The sequence below is a fragment of the Podarcis liolepis genome, assembly GCF_965112155.1.
Source record: "Podarcis liolepis genome assembly, chromosome: 1".
Classification (NCBI taxonomy): Eukaryota; Metazoa; Chordata; class Lepidosauria; order Squamata; family Lacertidae; genus Podarcis; species Podarcis liolepis.
The window spans coordinates 3,343,680-3,359,505 of record NC_139554.1 but is presented as its reverse complement, the minus strand read 5'-3'; the positions used below and the strand labels follow the sequence as shown (position 1 = coordinate 3,359,505).

At 49.1% G+C, this 15,826-nt stretch overlaps 1 protein-coding gene across 2 annotated transcripts in view; it reads left to right on the top strand.

Moving 5' to 3' along the window:
- Positions 1–15,826, top strand: part of NEMF (nuclear export mediator factor) — a 42,602-nt gene that overhangs the window by 12,562 nt on the left and 14,214 nt on the right. For both annotated transcript variants that reach the window (XM_083514623.1, XM_083514624.1), the window contains exons 10-25: positions 451–526; positions 971–1,033; positions 1,497–1,574; positions 1,692–1,900; positions 3,777–3,950; positions 4,372–4,435; positions 5,697–5,785; positions 6,069–6,172; positions 6,755–6,817; positions 8,058–8,170; positions 9,522–9,579; positions 9,816–9,874; positions 11,529–11,649; positions 12,673–12,940; positions 14,583–14,625; positions 14,732–14,781. In XM_083514623.1, the coding sequence (XP_083370749.1) occupies positions 451–526; positions 971–1,033; positions 1,497–1,574; positions 1,692–1,900; positions 3,777–3,950; positions 4,372–4,435; positions 5,697–5,785; positions 6,069–6,172; positions 6,755–6,817; positions 8,058–8,170; positions 9,522–9,579; positions 9,816–9,874; positions 11,529–11,649; positions 12,673–12,940; positions 14,583–14,625; positions 14,732–14,781 (1,632 nt within the window). The remainder of the gene's footprint in view (positions 1–450; positions 527–970; positions 1,034–1,496; positions 1,575–1,691; positions 1,901–3,776; positions 3,951–4,371; positions 4,436–5,696; positions 5,786–6,068; positions 6,173–6,754; positions 6,818–8,057; positions 8,171–9,521; positions 9,580–9,815; positions 9,875–11,528; positions 11,650–12,672; positions 12,941–14,582; positions 14,626–14,731; positions 14,782–15,826) is intronic.

Sequence of the window (15,826 nt, the reverse complement as noted above, 5' to 3'; positions counted from 1 at the left end):
GTCCAACCCCTGCAATGTAGGAATCTCAGAGAGCAACTATGTTTACAAAAATTTGTTAACAAAATGCATGACATTTCAACAGTTTCTAATTCATGAAATCTTAATTGATGTATACAAAGCCAAAATAATAATGGCACACGCAACTCAACATCTCAAAGCCAAATATTCCTGAAATACGTCCGTGAGAACAACTCTCTCTATGTGTACTTGTGCTGGTGCTGTCCCAACGGAACTCCGACAACGAGATACGCAGATTTCAATCTCTGTTTCGTGAATCTTCTTATGATTGGCCCAAAAAGGAGCTATACAACGGCAATTCCTTGCTCCACTAAATAAGTCAGCTACAACCTTAGAATGACTCTCTACTCATTTTTGATGCAGCCTAGAATAGCATTAGCTGCTTTTGGTTTGCTGCTGCTGCTGCTACATTATCCAATGTGTGTCTTGCAGATATGAGGAATTTCACCCTTTCTTGTTTTCGCAACACACAAGATGTCCGTACGTGGAGTTTGACTCTTTCAACAAGGTACGGTCCTGTGTTTGATATGTATTGTATTTTATAAGTGGAGTGTAATTTTTTAATTGTGTCAGGCGGCACTGGGAAGCCCCAGTGGCCACTGAGTTAGAATCCTGCCAACTGTTTGTGGTTGCAGCAAGATGGATCTGAATGCAGCATAGCGGTTTAAGAGCCAAGTTTAGGATTTTGAGTTACAGATTTTTGAAGCGGCGGGTGGTGGCATCTGTACTTTTGGGCGTCACCAGAATGTGGAAGCTGCGACACAGAAAGTTGCTTTGCTCAAGTGAATTCTGAACTCAAACTTCGGAGTTTGAGATTGAAGGAAATCTAACTCGAGGGCCTTTTTGGATGTAATTGGTTTTGTTCTGAACTTTTATTTTTTATGAGAAATGAAAAGCAACTTCCTGACACACACATATATATATATTAAAAAGTTTTCATCTCTTTTGGAAGGCAGTGGATGAATTTTACTCCAAGCTGGAAGGACAGAAGATAGACCTGAAGGCATTGCAGCAGGTACTGATCCTGTTAAAGAATTAGCATTTGACACAACACCTTGTGGTTTCCTTAAGGAGCCAGTTGCCAGCTGTGGATTGTCGTTCAGATGGGGAGAATTTTACTTTTGCCCCTGCTGAGAACCCTAATAGCTTCAGCATTAGAGGGGAAAGTTTTGCTGCTGTCAAACACACATGGAGCTCTCTGTGAGATAGCTTCCCTGCTTTTGCTAATACAGAGTAAGGCACAGCCTTGGCTCCTGCATCTTGTCAACTTGGGGTGATTCAGGAGATGAACTGCCTGCCAGCTGCCTCCAGACCTGCCAGGTCTACTCCTTTCCCCAGTAGACCAGAGTGGCTCCTTCTAGCTACCTACTTGCAGCCTTCCCTCCCCTCCTGTTTTGCCTTCAGCTCACGCTGCCTGAGTTGGCATGAGCATCAAATCACCACCCGTCTTTCTTTCCTCCTTCATTTTGTCCTGAAAGGAGAAACAAGCACTAAAGAAGCTGGAAAATGTTCGGAAGGACCATGAGCACCGGCTTGAAGCTCTCCATCAAGCTCAGGTAAAGGGCTGTTATCGTACCACCATGATGACTCCATAAATTGTTGGCTTCAGTCCATTTGTCATACTCCAGAGCATCTCAGCTGCTGCATTTTTGGTCTCCTTCACTTTCCCAAAGGAAATTGACAAGGTGAAAGGGGAGCTTGTGGAAATGAACCTGGAGATAGTTGACCGAGCCATCCAGGTGGTCCGGAGTGCCTTAGCCAACCAGATTGACTGGACGGAGATTGGCGCTATTGTCAAAGAAGCCCAGGCCCAGGGGGACCCCGTGGCAAGCGCCATCAAAGAGCTGAAGCTGCAGACCAACCACATCACGATGCTCCTGAAGTAAGCGCCGGGCAGGTGGGAGAAACGCGCTGGAAAGGGGTGGTTGGGGGGGCGTGTATTGAAACTCCTTTGTTAGGAGGTCCAGGGTTAGGCAGAATTGGGGGAGTGGGACTGAGAATAGCTGAAAATAGGACCTCACTGCCTGGAGACAAACTAACCCTCCGAGGACCAAGTGCTGGAGCAATGGGAGTGGGGTCCCTGTTCCAGCAAAGACAGCATTGGGTTCTTATCTGCAATTTAATTGGATGAATAAGCCCCAGCCCCAGCCTAGGTTGGCTTGGGGCCTGTAATCTGGAGAATATTGGGAGTGCTACTTGCGTACCACTGAAATCAGCAGTGCTGAGGCTTTTCCTACAAGGAGCTGTTTTTGTAAATTGATACAGTGGTGCCTCGCAAGATGAAAAGAATCCGTTCTGTGATTCTCTTCGTCTAGCGGTTTTTTCGTCTTGCGAAGCAAGCCCATTGATGGATTAGCGGATTAGCGCTTTTAGCGGCTTATCGGATCAGCTGATAAGTGGCTTAGCGGCTTAGAAAAGGGGGGGGAGGGGAAAAAACCAGCAGGAACTCGCAAGACATTGTCGTCTTGCGAAGCAAGCCCATAGGAGATTCGTTTTGCGAAGCACCTCCAAAACGGAAAACTCTTTCGTCTAGCGAGTTTTCCGTCTTGCGAGGCATTCGTCTTGCGGGGCACCACTGTATGTTGTTGTATTATAATTATATCCCACGCACCTGGCTGGGCGGCTTACGGCATATATATAAACACAGCAAAACATCAAGCATTAAAAAACAGACTATCCTATACAGGCAACAAACAAACCAATAAATTAATAGAAATCAATAATAACAATAGTAACAATAATGACAATAATGAACACTTTTTGTTTATACCCAAATTAAAATAACCGCCAAACCCAGCTGAACATTTAACCAACCCCAACCCGACAAAAACAAAACTGAGGAGCCAGAGAACTGTTTAAAACATGGGAAATTTTTTAGCCAGTTGTCTCAACCCAAGAGTTGTCCCAGCAATGTCCCTCCAGCCTCCCCAGAGCCTATACATGCTTATACATGAGCCCAATAGGGACGTGGGTGGCACTGTGGTCTAAACCGCTGAGCCTCTTGGGCTTGCCAATCCGAAGGTCGGCGGTTCGAATCCCCACGGCAGGGTGAGCACCTGTTGCTCTGTCCCAGCTCCTGCCAACCTGGCAGTTCGAAAGCATGCCAGTGCAAGTAGATAAATAGGTACCGTTGCGGCAGGAAGGTAAATGGCATTTCCGTGCGCTCTGGTTTCCGTCACGGTGTTCCATTGCGCCAGAAGCGGTCTAGTTCTGCTGGCCACATGACCCAGAAAGCTATTTGTGGACAAACGCCGGCTCCCTTGGCCTGAAAGCGAGATGAGTTCCACAACCCCAGAGTCACCTTTGACTGGACTTAACCATTCAGGGGTCTTTTCCCTTTTTATACATGTGCCCAGGAGCATATGGAGGGTGTCAGATTGGCTACCCCTGCACTAAGTAGTTATACCTCAGCTCTTGCCCACCCCTGCCAGCGTGGGATGACTTCCTTTCCCCTCCCTATGACTGACAGAAGCAGAATAAACCACACAGAACAGACAACGGAAAACACATGACGTGTGTAATAACTCTGCTGAATTCAGCTTTCTAATCTAGGCACAGAAAACAATGCAGAATTTTACTGTATTATTAGACCGCAGATCATGTGCGCAATCAACAGAATGAATGGGAAATCCTGGTCAGAACTTTTCAATTGGTCTTCCTGCAGCTAGCAGTGTCCATACTTTTAAAAAATAAAATAAATAAGTGTAGACATTTTTGGCCCTGGACTTTTTCAATGCCTGTCTTTTCTGCTTGGCTAGGAACCCTTACATGCTCTCAGAAGAGGAGGAGGAAGAGGAAGGGGAGGTGGCGGAAGAGCCGCAGAGCGGGAGGAAGCAGAAGAAGAAAGCCAAACCGCTTCCCAAGCGCCAGAAGAACAAGCCCCTTCTGGTGGACTTGGATCTCAGCTTGTCCGCTTATGCCAATGCCAAAAAGTAAGGGGCTCGAGTGTTTGGCTGGGGTTGCCCCCTGAAAGTGGCCCTGGGATATAGGACCAGTTTAGTGCCAGTGAATCAAGGGGTTCCTCTCACCTCCTTAATTGCATTTCTTTTGGTCCTGCCCAAGGCATCAAGATCTTTCTGAGATCCATTACTTCAGATCTCTCTGCAGAGCATTAGGCCAGCTTTCCATTCCCACCCCCACCACTGACTTATTCCAGGGAGTCATTAAGTGTGGACGAAGCACTGTGATTAGCACTCCTTCCGAACAAATTGATAATTCACATCTTCCAAATCATGGGTTCTGCGCTATTTATGTGGGCGTATAAGGCATCTTGCATAGAAAGGCAAACGGGCTGTAATCCTAACGGAAGAAGGGAATGGGATGGAGACATTGACACGGCTGCTTCTCTCCCAGGTATTACGATCACAAGAGGCACGCAGCCAGAAAAACCCAGAAAACGGTGGAAGCTGCAGAGAAGGTGCGTTGGTGATTTCTTTGCCTTTCTTCCTTCAAGGCACTTTATGGCAGCAGCCATAAGCAACTCTTTCCAGTCTGCTTGGAGCTTTTCACAATTTTCACGGTTCATATACATCGACCGAAAATAAGCTCCAGTACAGTGGTGCCTTGGTTTAAGAACAGCTTAGTTTATGAACAACTTGGATGAAGGACGCTGCAAACCCGGAAGTAGGTGTTTTGGTTTGTGAACTTTGCCTTGGAAGCAGAACATGTTTCACTTCCTGTTGAGTGAGTTCCATTTGTAAATTGAGTCCCCTGCTGCTATGGGAAAGCACACCTTGGTTGAAGAATGCTTTGGTTTAAGAACGGACTTCCGGAACGGATTAAGTTCGTAAACCAAGGTACCACTGTACTTGAAACCTCCAGCCCATGGGCCCAGCCAAGCCTGCCAGGCCTGTGAATTTGACCTCCGAATCTTATGCAAACCAAGCGCACTTGTCAGTCACCTGAAGTCATATTACGTCCTGCACAGAGATCTGTTATCTCTGATCTAAGTGCTAAGTACTAAGATTGAAGACAAGGGATCTCTTCTCTTTCATCTTAGGGCTAAGTGCTAAGATCAGAGATAAGCCTCTCTTTGCTCTTTCGTAGTAAAAGCTGGCAGTGCACATTTTTGCACTCTCATCCCATGGTGCTAAGATTGGAGGTAAGTCTGAAAATGGCCAATGAAGGGGTATGGATCTGGCCCTTGAGCTGAAAAAGGTCTCTTCCTGCCTGCAAAAGGGTCTCTTCCTCCGCCCCTGATATAATGGTTTAGTAGCAAGTGAGCCGAATTCAAGAGAATAGCCTTGTGGAGTCTGGGGGCAAACCCTCCAAGCCTGCTGTTGGTGAATCCAGAGTGTCTGCTTCTCATCCGGCAGGAGTTAAGAGCAAGATGGTCAAAGGCAAACATGTCGTAAGCCGATTGCAGGTATAGGCAGCACATAGGCAGGTCCAGGAACAGAATACTGATCGTTTTGAGCATCTGCCATTTGCATTGCTTACACTACTTCATTGTAACTTGGGAGATCTCTTTAAATTCCAAATTCTAGTTGCTGGAAATCACAGGAGGGGAGAACTGCTCTTGTGCCCAAATCCTGCTTACTGTTTTCCCACAGGCAACTGTTCAGTCACCGTGAGAACCAGATGCTGGACTAGGTGGGCCATTGGCCTGATCCAGCAGGACTTTTCTTACATCCTTAACTCTTTCCTTGCTTGCTTTGTTTGTTTGTTTGCCTAAACAGGCCTTCAAATCAGCGGAAAAGAAGACCAAGCAAACACTGAAAGAAGTTCAAACGGTTTCCACTATTCAGAAGGCGAGGAAGGTGTTCTGGTGAGTGTCTGTGCACGGATATAAGCGAGTGAATTATCTGAACATCTTTTGCATGTTCTTGTCTGTGTGATGTGAGTTAAGTACTTAAGGCTTAAGATCCAGATGTTTTAAGCTTTGGGTTAGGAGGAACTTGCCATTCTTCTTTCAGTTGAGTGGGGTTCTCAAGGGACGGGCTTAAATGTTTCTAAGATGGGGGGCTGTTCCCTGACAACATCACGTAGTGCCTGTTTTTTTGTTATTCCAATGCCTTGCTCTGTCTTGATGGCTTGATGTAATCTGGCAGGTTTGAGAAATTCCTGTGGTTCATTAGCTCTGAAAATTACCTTGTTATAGCTGGAAGAGACCAGCAGCAAAATGAAATGATCGTCAAGAGATACCTGCGGCCAGGTGAGTCTGCCTCGCTCCTCACTCAGGGGGTGCAGGCCAGATTTGGGACAGGCTAAATAAAGCTCAGGGACGCGGGTGGCGCTGTGGGTTAAACCACAGAGCCTAGGACTTGCTGATCAGAAGGTTCGAATCCCCACGACGGGGTGAGCTCCCGTTGCTCGGTCCCTGCTCCTGCCCACCTACCAGTTCCAAAGCACGTCAAAGTGCAAGTAGATAAATACCGTAGGTACTGCTCTGGCAGGAAGGTAAACAGCGTTTCCATGCGCTGCTCTGGTTCGCCAGAAGCGGCTTAGTCGTGCTGGCCACATGACCCAGAAGCTGTACGCCGGCTCCCTCGGCCAGTAAATCAAGATGAGCGCCACAACCCCAGAGTCGTTTGCGACTGGACCTAATGGTCAGGGGTCCCTTTACCCTTTACCAAAATAAAGTTCAGCCGCGCTCTGTGTGAAGGAGTACTGTGCAGTTTGCTCCTACAACATGTAGTGATGGCCACCAATTTCGTGAGCTTTAAAAAGAGGTTTAGACTAAAGCTGCACGGATATTCACCACTGGCCTCTCTCTGTCTCCCTTCCTCTGTGTAAGGCGACATCTATGTGCACGCTGACCTCCATGGAGCAACCAGTTGTGTCATAAAGAATCCAACAGGTAAATGCTTTCAGGAAAGTGAATTTTGAGAGGGCAAAAGAACAGTCTGTCATTATTACGGTGATTGGTTTTAGGGCTTTTTTTTCTACCTTAAATTCTATCGATTTTTGAAACTTCTGTGAACCACCCAGAGGACTTTGGTGGTGACGAGGCAGTATACAAATGTGTCAAAAATAAAAAGTCAGTTTCCTACTTTTTCTTCAGCATGCAGAGGATGTTGGCTTGCTGGTGATTTTGTACCCAAACTGCATTGAGAAGACTACAAATTTTATTTTTAGCAATGATATAATAATAATAATTTATTATTTCTACCCCACCTATATGGCTGGGTTTCCCCAGTCACTTTGGGCGGCTTCCAACAAAAGATTAAAAATACATTAAAACATCAGTTATTAAAAACTTCCCTAAACAGGGCTGCCTTTAGATGTCTTATAAATATCATATAGTTGTTTATTTCTTTGACATCTGATGGGAGGGCGTTCCACAGGGAGGGCACCACTACCGAGAAGGCCCTCTGCCTGGTTCCCTGTAACTTGGCTTCTCGCAGTGAGGGAACCGCCAGAAGGCCCTCGGAGCTGGACCTCAGTGTCTGGGCTGAACGATGGGGGTGGAGAAGCTCCTTCAGGTATCCTGGACCGGGGCCATTTAGGGCTTTCAAGGTCAGCGCCAACACTTTGAATTGTGCTCATAAATGTGCTGGGAGCCAATGCAGGTCTTTCAAGACTGGTGTTATGTGGTCTCGGGGGCCACTCCCAGTCACCAGTCTAGCTGCCGCATTCTGGATTAGTTATAGTTCCTGGGTCACCTTCAAAGGTAGCCCCACATAGAGCGCATTGCAGTAGTCCAAGTGGGAGATAACCAGAGCATGCACCACTCTGGCGAGACAGTCCGCGGGCAGGGAGGGTCTCAGCCTGCGTACCAGATGGAGCTGGTAAACAGCTGCCCTGGACACAGAATTGACCTGTGCCTCCGTGGACAGCTGTGAGTCCAAAATGACTCCCAGGCTGCACACCTGGTCCTTCAGGGGCACAGTTACCCCATTTAGGACCAGGGAATCCTCCACACCCGCCAGCCCCCGTCACCCAAAACAGTACTTCTGTCTTCTCAGGATTCAACCTCAATCCGTTAGCTGCCATCCATCCTCCAACCGCCTCCAGGTTGCTAAACTTGGAGAGCTCTGTTTTCTTTGGTGTTGGGGTTCCCTGATACTAACCTGCTTCTGGCGCTGCTTCCGTTCCAGGGGAGCCCATCCCTCCACGGACGCTCACTGAGGCCGGCACGATGGCCCTGTGCTACAGCGCTGCCTGGGACGCCCGGGTCATCACTAGCGCCTGGTGGGTGTATCATCATCAGGTAATGAGGCCTGGAGTGGCTGCTGCTGTTATTATTATTATGCATTGAGCTTATATACCGCCCTAGGGACACGGGTGGCGCTGTGGTCTAAACCACTGTGCCTCTTGGGCTTGCCAATCAGAAGGTCGGCAGTTCGAATCCCCACGACAGGGTGAGCTCCCGTTGCTCGGTCCCTGCTCCTGCCAACCTAGCAGCTCGGAAGCACGCCAGTGCAAGTAGATAAATAGGTACTGCTGAAGAGGGAAGCTATTTGGCGTTTCTGTGCACTCTGGTTTCCATCACGATGTCCCGTTGCACCAGAAGATTTTAGTCCTGTTGGCCACATGACCCGGAAAGCTGTTTATGGACTAACACCAGCTCCCTCGGCCTGAAAGCGGAGATGAGAGCCGCAACCCCATAGTCTCCTTTGACTGGACTTAAATGTCCAGAGGTCCTTGACATTTACCTACCTATACCGCCCTATACCTGGAGGTCTCAGGGTGATTCACAGAAAAACTGAGAGGGGTGTGGCTTGGCTTAACTTTGCATTTTAAAAAGAATATTTTTCCAAACTTGATGAAGCATAGCCAGTGAAATTGATAACACATCAAGGGAGAAAGGGGGTAGAAATGGATTCAATTTATAAGAAAGGAGACTCCCATTCAACGTTAGGAAGAATTTTCTGACCATAAGAAGTGCTCAAGAGTGGAAAAGACTCCCTTGGAAGGTGGAAGACTCTCCTTCTTTGGAGGTTTTTAAGGAGAGGTTGCAGAGGACCCTTGGTGGTCCCTTCCAACTGTACTGTTTTATAATTCTGTGATATTGGTGATGAGTCACCGCGGCTGTGCTGAGAGGCACTAAGATTGTGGAAGGCTGTTTTGGAACTTCTCTATGTTTCTCAACGGCCTCGTTCTGGTACTTATAATGGTAATTTATTTATTTTATAAGAAATTATGCACTGGTTGATTGTAAAAACCCTCAAAGCAGTTAACAAAGAGAGGAAAACAATAAAATTATCAGTAAGAAACAACTCTGTCTTTAAGACATCCAAAAGGTAAAACCAGCAATAAACTAAAAACAGATTAAAACATAATATTAATGATAATATTTTATTTATATCCTGCCCTCCCCAGCCGAAGCCGGGCTCAGAGCGGCTGACAACAGTAAAAATAACACAGTTTACATAAAATCACAATCAGTTAATTGAAATACATTCTAAAATCAATTCAGAGTCAAAATACATACAGCAAAGTTCTACATTTTTGGATAGGCTAAAATGTTTTTAGCAGGCGCCGAAAAGGGTACAGTCAAAGAGCATGCCTGATGTCAAAAATCAGTGTGTGATTAACATCTCTGGATAAATTCCACACAGGTGTCTAAAACGGCCCCCACTGGAGAATACCTGACAACTGGAAGCTTCATGGTCAGAGGTAAGACCCACCAGGTGAGACACAGAGAGGGTTCCTGGAATCCATACCTGGCTGGGCAGCCCCAGGTCCAGCTGGGGGTGGAAGGGGAAGAGTTTTGTCTGTTCCCTTTGGGCATCTTCACATCAAGATCCCCAAACGGCTGAACTTTGCCGAATTCCTCCCCTCTTGCAGGACGGAACAGTGGAATGTTCACAAAACCCTGAACAGGTTTGCTTCTTTCTTTTCCTCCTATACAGGGAAAAAGAATTTTCTCCCTCCTTCCTATCTGATGATGGGCTTCAGCTTCTTATTTAAGGTACAGTGCCTTCAATTTCTGGTCTCTAATTATTTGAAGGTCCTTCTTTAAAAAAACTAATCCTGCGTTGATTCTTCTGTATCCTGCTGCACCCTCAACTGCAGTGATGTGCACATTCAGCCCTCCCCCAATCCTGATTGGCCCAGATTTTTTTGGGGGGGGTTGTATCTATTTATATTTATTAATTAAATTTCTATACTGTCCTTCCCTTGAGGATCACATGGTGGGTTACATTATAAAAACACAAAAATACACAACACAGTAACAAACAAAACAATACCCCGCTCCAACACACAGTTTAAAAGGGCATCGATTTTGGCTATTCGCCGTTTGGCTAATTAAACAACTGCTTTGTTCTCCTCCCACTCTCGGAGGCAGTAAGTACCTTTAAATGCCAGGTGCTGGGAATTTCAGGTGGCAAGGAGAGATGCTGTTTTCCTCTTGCCCTGTTTGTGGTCCTCCCTTTGGGGCACCTGATGTCAGGCTTCAGGGAACTGGCTTCCTCCCCCCATGGCAGTAGATACGATACGATAATCAGTACGATAATTGAAAAAATCTACACCAGACATTCAGAAACCAACCAGCCTGCTATCTCAGCTATCCCAGCCTGGTTAACCCCCTAAAAACTCTGATACCCCATAATTAAATACAGTATACTCCCACAGAGACTACCTTACACTGCGTTTAAAACCAAAATTGCATTTGGATAGAAGCTGTTTCTCAGACGGCCAGTCCTAGTCTTTATAACCCTGTACCTTCTTCCAGAAGGCAGAAGCTGAAAGAGATCATTTCCGGGGTGCGCACTATCCTGCGCTATCTCTGCAGCTTTCTTATGGCACCTGGAAGCATAGATTTGATCCAAAGTGATAAGCAGGACAAAGGAAAAGGAGTCTGCTTACCAGTTATAAACTTTAATAATTGCAGCAGGAGAACAAAGAACCCATCTCCTCGTCACTTCTACACCTTGTAATCTGAGCCTGTCCCCTCTGTGCTTTGTGTGCTTTCTGTTCTGCCGCTTTCTCAGCTCTTCTTGACCTTGGGGAGAGCGGAGGAATGCTTTCCGGAGACGGTGAATCTGTTAACCCTCTCTCTCCCAATGTATCTTCTCCTAGATGTTTCCCCTCCAGTATGTCCCAGCTTTTGTCTTCTGAACTACCGTATTTTTCCGTGTATAACATGCCCCCTGTTTTTTGGGACTCCAAATTAAGAAAATAGGGAGAGATTGCCCAGAGTTGTTAAGCCCCCGCCCCCTGCACTACCCGTGTATAAGACGATCCCCAATTTTTTACATTTTTACATTAAAAAAAATAAAAAAACCCTCGTCTTATACGCGGGAAAATGCAGCGTGTCCCTCTGCAAACCACTATTCCAAATCTATACTGTCCTCCTGCTCCTGGGAAGATTCAGGATCCTAATCCGGATCAGCGGGAGAGGGAGTCTCCCACCATTCCTCCTCAGTGCAGCCGTCCTCAGCACCGTCCCTGACACCTGGTTGGCCATTGTGAGAGCAGGTTGCTGGATTAGTCGGGCCGTTCGGGGCCCCTTTTTGTGTGAGTGGCTTCTGCCCATGCAGCCCGCCTGCTTCAGCTTTGATGGTTGCCTTGGAGGGGGGTGCTTCCAGCATCCCAGGGTCACACGGCCTTCTCTCCCCCAGGTGGATGAATCCTGCGTGTGGCGACACAAAGGGGAGCGGAAGGTCAAGGTGCAAGATGAGGACATGGAGACGGTGACCAGCAGCACCAGTGAACTGGCGGCGGAAGAGATGGAGCCCTTAGGTAGGAGGGCAAAGGGGGTGATCGGGGGCTCCACACACTGCCAGGGAGAGCTTGGGGTGGCCCTGGGATATGGGACAAAGTCCATTGACACAGTGAACTTCCTGGACAAGATTCATTTTGAGGTTTATTATTATTATTATTATTTGGTCAAACTCATGCTGGTAGCTTCGAGAACACTGTCCCACCATCTCGTCCTCTGCCTTCCCTTTCTCCTTGTGCCCTCCATCTTTACCAACATCAGAGTCTTTTCCAGGGAGTCTTCTCTTCTCATGAGGTGGCCAAAGTCTTGGAGCCTCAGCTTCAGGATCTGTCCTCCCAGTGAGCACTCAGGGCTGATTTCCTTCAGAATGGAGAGGTTTGATCTTCTTGCAGTCCATGGGACTCTCAAGAGTCTCCTCCAGCACCAGAATTCAAAAGCATCCATTCTTCAGCAATCAGCCTTCTTGATGGTCCAGCTCTCGCTTCGCTTCCATGCATCACTAAAAATCAGGATATAAAACCACAAAATGCCTAATAAAAATAAAAACAACAACCCAATAGCCCCCCTCCCCCCCCCAAAAAAAACATTTTAAAAGGGCACAGGTTGTAAATCAGATCAACCAAAGGCCTGGTTAAAAGGTTTAGAGAGGAGAGGGCAGCTTTCGCCAACCTAGTGCCCTCGAGTTGTTTTGGAGGAAGACTCCCATCCCCCTAGCCAACATGGAAGCAATCCAAAATATCTGTAGGGCACCAGGTTGGTGAATCCTTAGAGAGGGAGAGAAGACCCCATGCAAGCTTTTTGGTGGGGAGAGTTTTGGGTCCAGGAAGCACTATAGGAAGAAAGGGCAGAATCTTTTCAGGCAGCAGCAGATTTCCCAGTCCTGTCCTATCCAGGTTGGAATACAGTTCCCATCGGCCCCAGTTGGCATGGACAAAGGTCAGGGACGGTGGGAATTGTGGTCCAAAGTATCTGGAGGACATCTGCTTGCAGATGGCTGTTAGACTCTAAGCCCTGGAGAATGCAGCTGCACTTTCTTTTCCAAGACGCACCGGAAGGAGACGACAGCAGCAGCAGCGATGGCGAAAAGGAGGAACCTCAGGAGAAGGCTGAGGATGAGAAAGACCCGGCCGAGACCCCCCACCAGGAGGGGGATGGGGATGGGGCAGGACATGCCCTGGCTCCAGAAGGATCGTCCGACGAGGAGTATGCAGACTCAGAGGAGGAGGAGGAGGAGGGCAAAGGGAGTCAGGCCTTGGAAGAGATACGTTTTCCCGACACGACCATTGACCTCTCGCACCTGCAGTCCCAAAGGTAACCGAGACACGCTGAGCCACACCTTGGCTTTGTGTGTGTTGCTTTCAGGAGGACGAAGCAACGTATGGATTGTGAGCTTGGCTGGGTGTGAGCTGCGATTGGCGTAGTGAAATCTGGGAACTGGTTTCTTGGAGCCAGTTTAAGGAGGGTGTTGTCAAGCTGGAAGGTGTGGCGAGGAGGGTGGCCTGGAGAATGAAGGGTCCAGAAACCAGGCCTTACGATGAAGGGTTGAGTTACGTGGCGAGTTCCCGCCTCCCCCACGGAAATAAAGACACAGGACACCAGTATTTTAGGTTAATAGGCAAAATTAGGCCACAACTTTATTGATTACAGGAATTGAGCGGTATTGGCTTAGGCATTGGTCCTATCGACTAACCGGCTTCAGCCTGATTGCTAGAAGACTGGCAAGGGTTAACCACCAGTAGGGGGAGTCCTGCTGATGTACATCAACTAGGAACTCCCCTGGGGTCACCGCTAGGGGGCGTGCCTTAGGCCCACACCTCCATAGGCTTTGGACAGGGCCACGCCCCCCGGAATCCTTTACCACACTACCCTTCAATATGCGGGGCAAGTGATGGCGCATCCTCCCCCTTCATCTACATAACAATACCCATACCAATGCCTAACCGCCAATGCCGAGGAAGTTGTGACGATTTGCTACCAGGTAGGCGAAAAACCAAATGGCTGGTGCCAATTTGCCAAGTGGAAAAAATTCCTACCAGGCCCCTTGACGGCGACCAAGCAAAGTCCATAGCAAGGTCAAAGAGCCAAACCTAAAGGGTGGGAGGGTGGGAAACCGGAGCAGCTGGGGTGCTGGAGCGGAGAAAGAGGGAAATCCTCAGGCGCGCCAGCCCTAAATAGCGCAAAACTCCTACCAGGCCCCCCGGGCAACCAGGGCGACCAACCTAAGGTCCATAGCAAGGCCAATGACCTAAGCCCTAACTAAAAGGGAGTGGAGGGTGGGTGACTCGCGACGGGGCGACGACGAGGAATGAGGCCAGGGAGAGGCTGGCGCTGCAGCAAAAGGCTGCTGAACACGCCCCCTCCGTGGCACCTGGTTGGGTGGCCACAGGGGGGGCGTGAGCGCCAGCCAGGTGAGCTGGAGGCAGGGGGCCACGCCCCCTGCTGGGCGGCGCTCGGGCTCCCGACCACAACCACTCCCCTCTCTTTCAGGGAGGAGAGTCTTTGTGGTTCGAGGACCCGACCCCCGCGAAGTGAAATGAAGACACAAGGACACGTGATATAAGGTTGATGGGCTAGAAAAGACCACAACTTTATTGATTACAGCAATGAAAAGGTATTGGCTTAGGCACCTAAGGATTCCCTGCAATCCAGCCCCCGCCCACGTGGGGGGAGGGCATGAAGCCCGCAACCCCACCTCCTCTCCAGCTCGGAAGATGTTTAGCCCAGGTAAGAGGAGATCTGATAGCCATCTTCAGATATCTGAAGGAGATGGAGCAAGATTGTTTTCTGCTATTCCAGAGGGTAGGACTTGAACTAGTCAGTTCAAATGGCAAGAAGGGGGAGTCTGAGTTAACATCAGAAAGAACTTTCTCTCCCATAATCAACATCCACTTCCCAACATCTCACACCAGATTGGCAGCTCCTGCTAACAAAGGACTTATTCGTTTCCTTCCAGATCCCAGCTGAAACCTGCTCCAAAGGAGGACGTCTCGAGCTTGGTAAGCTCCTGCCGGATACCAGCCAGTGATCGATGATCATAACGCTTGCCTGCTGCCCCAGAGGACACAGACGGAGTCTTTATTCCCTTTTCTCTCTCCCTTGCAGAGCGACAGCAAGTCTCAGGGCCGGAGGCACCTCTCAGCCAAGGAGAGGAGGTGAGGATCCTGGGGCGGCAGTGAGCCTCGGGCCGCAGTTTCGGGGCTGCTTAAGAGATTTGATTCCTTGTGATCCAGCAGACGTCTTCAGCCTTGTGGCTGGCTTGCCGGTCTGACTTTCTCCCTCCCTGAGGAGATTTCTGCAGGGCCACGTGCAACGCAGACTGAGCCAGGCTGAGGTTTGCTGGCTGCTGGTGCCAGCGTGGAGGGAGTCCCCTTTTCCCTCCCTCTCCCAAAAGTAGCCTCCAAACAGAGGCCGTCCGTGTGTGTGTGTGTGTGTGAACAGGGGCTGTGCTTTGGAGGGCCCCCCTGCCCCACTGGCCCTCCCTCCCACCCCCCTGCCAAAGCTGCCTGCCTCCTCCTTCCTTTGAGCAAAGCAGCTCAGGTGAAGGGTTTGGGTGCCCCTGCTAAAGGTACAGTGGTGCCTCGCAAGACGAAATTAATTCGTTCCGCAAGTTTTTTCTTGTGAGTTTTTCGTCTTGCGAAGCACGGTTTCCCATAGGAATGCATTGAAAATCAATCAATGCGTTCCTATGGAAACCACCTTCAGACCAGGTCCGGGGACAGTCTGTCCCCCAACCTCTTCTGAAGGCTGGGGGACGACGACAAGGGCATTTCTTCCCACTGCCAGCCTTCAGAAGGCTGTTCTGAAGGCTGGCGGTGGGAAGAAAAGCCCTTCTCCCCCCCTCCCACCCCGCAAGCTCCAGGGACAGGAGGGCTTTGCTGCCGACCACCAGCATTTTAAAAGCCCCCGCTGTCCTGGGGCGATTTTAAAATGCTGGCGGGCGGCAGCGAAGCCTCCGCTGTCCCGGGGTGATTTTAAAATGCTGGCGGGCGGCAGCGAAGCCTCCGCTGTCCCGGGGCGATTTTAAAATGCTGGCGGGCATTTTAAGATCGCCCAGGACAGCTGAGAAGTCTCTGCTGTCCCAGGAAGGCAGGCGGGGGGGGGGGAGCAAAGACCTTTGCCCCCCACCGGCCTTCAGAAGAGGTCCAGGACCTCTTCTGAAGGCCGGCGGTGGGCGAAAGTCTTTGCTCCCGACTGCCA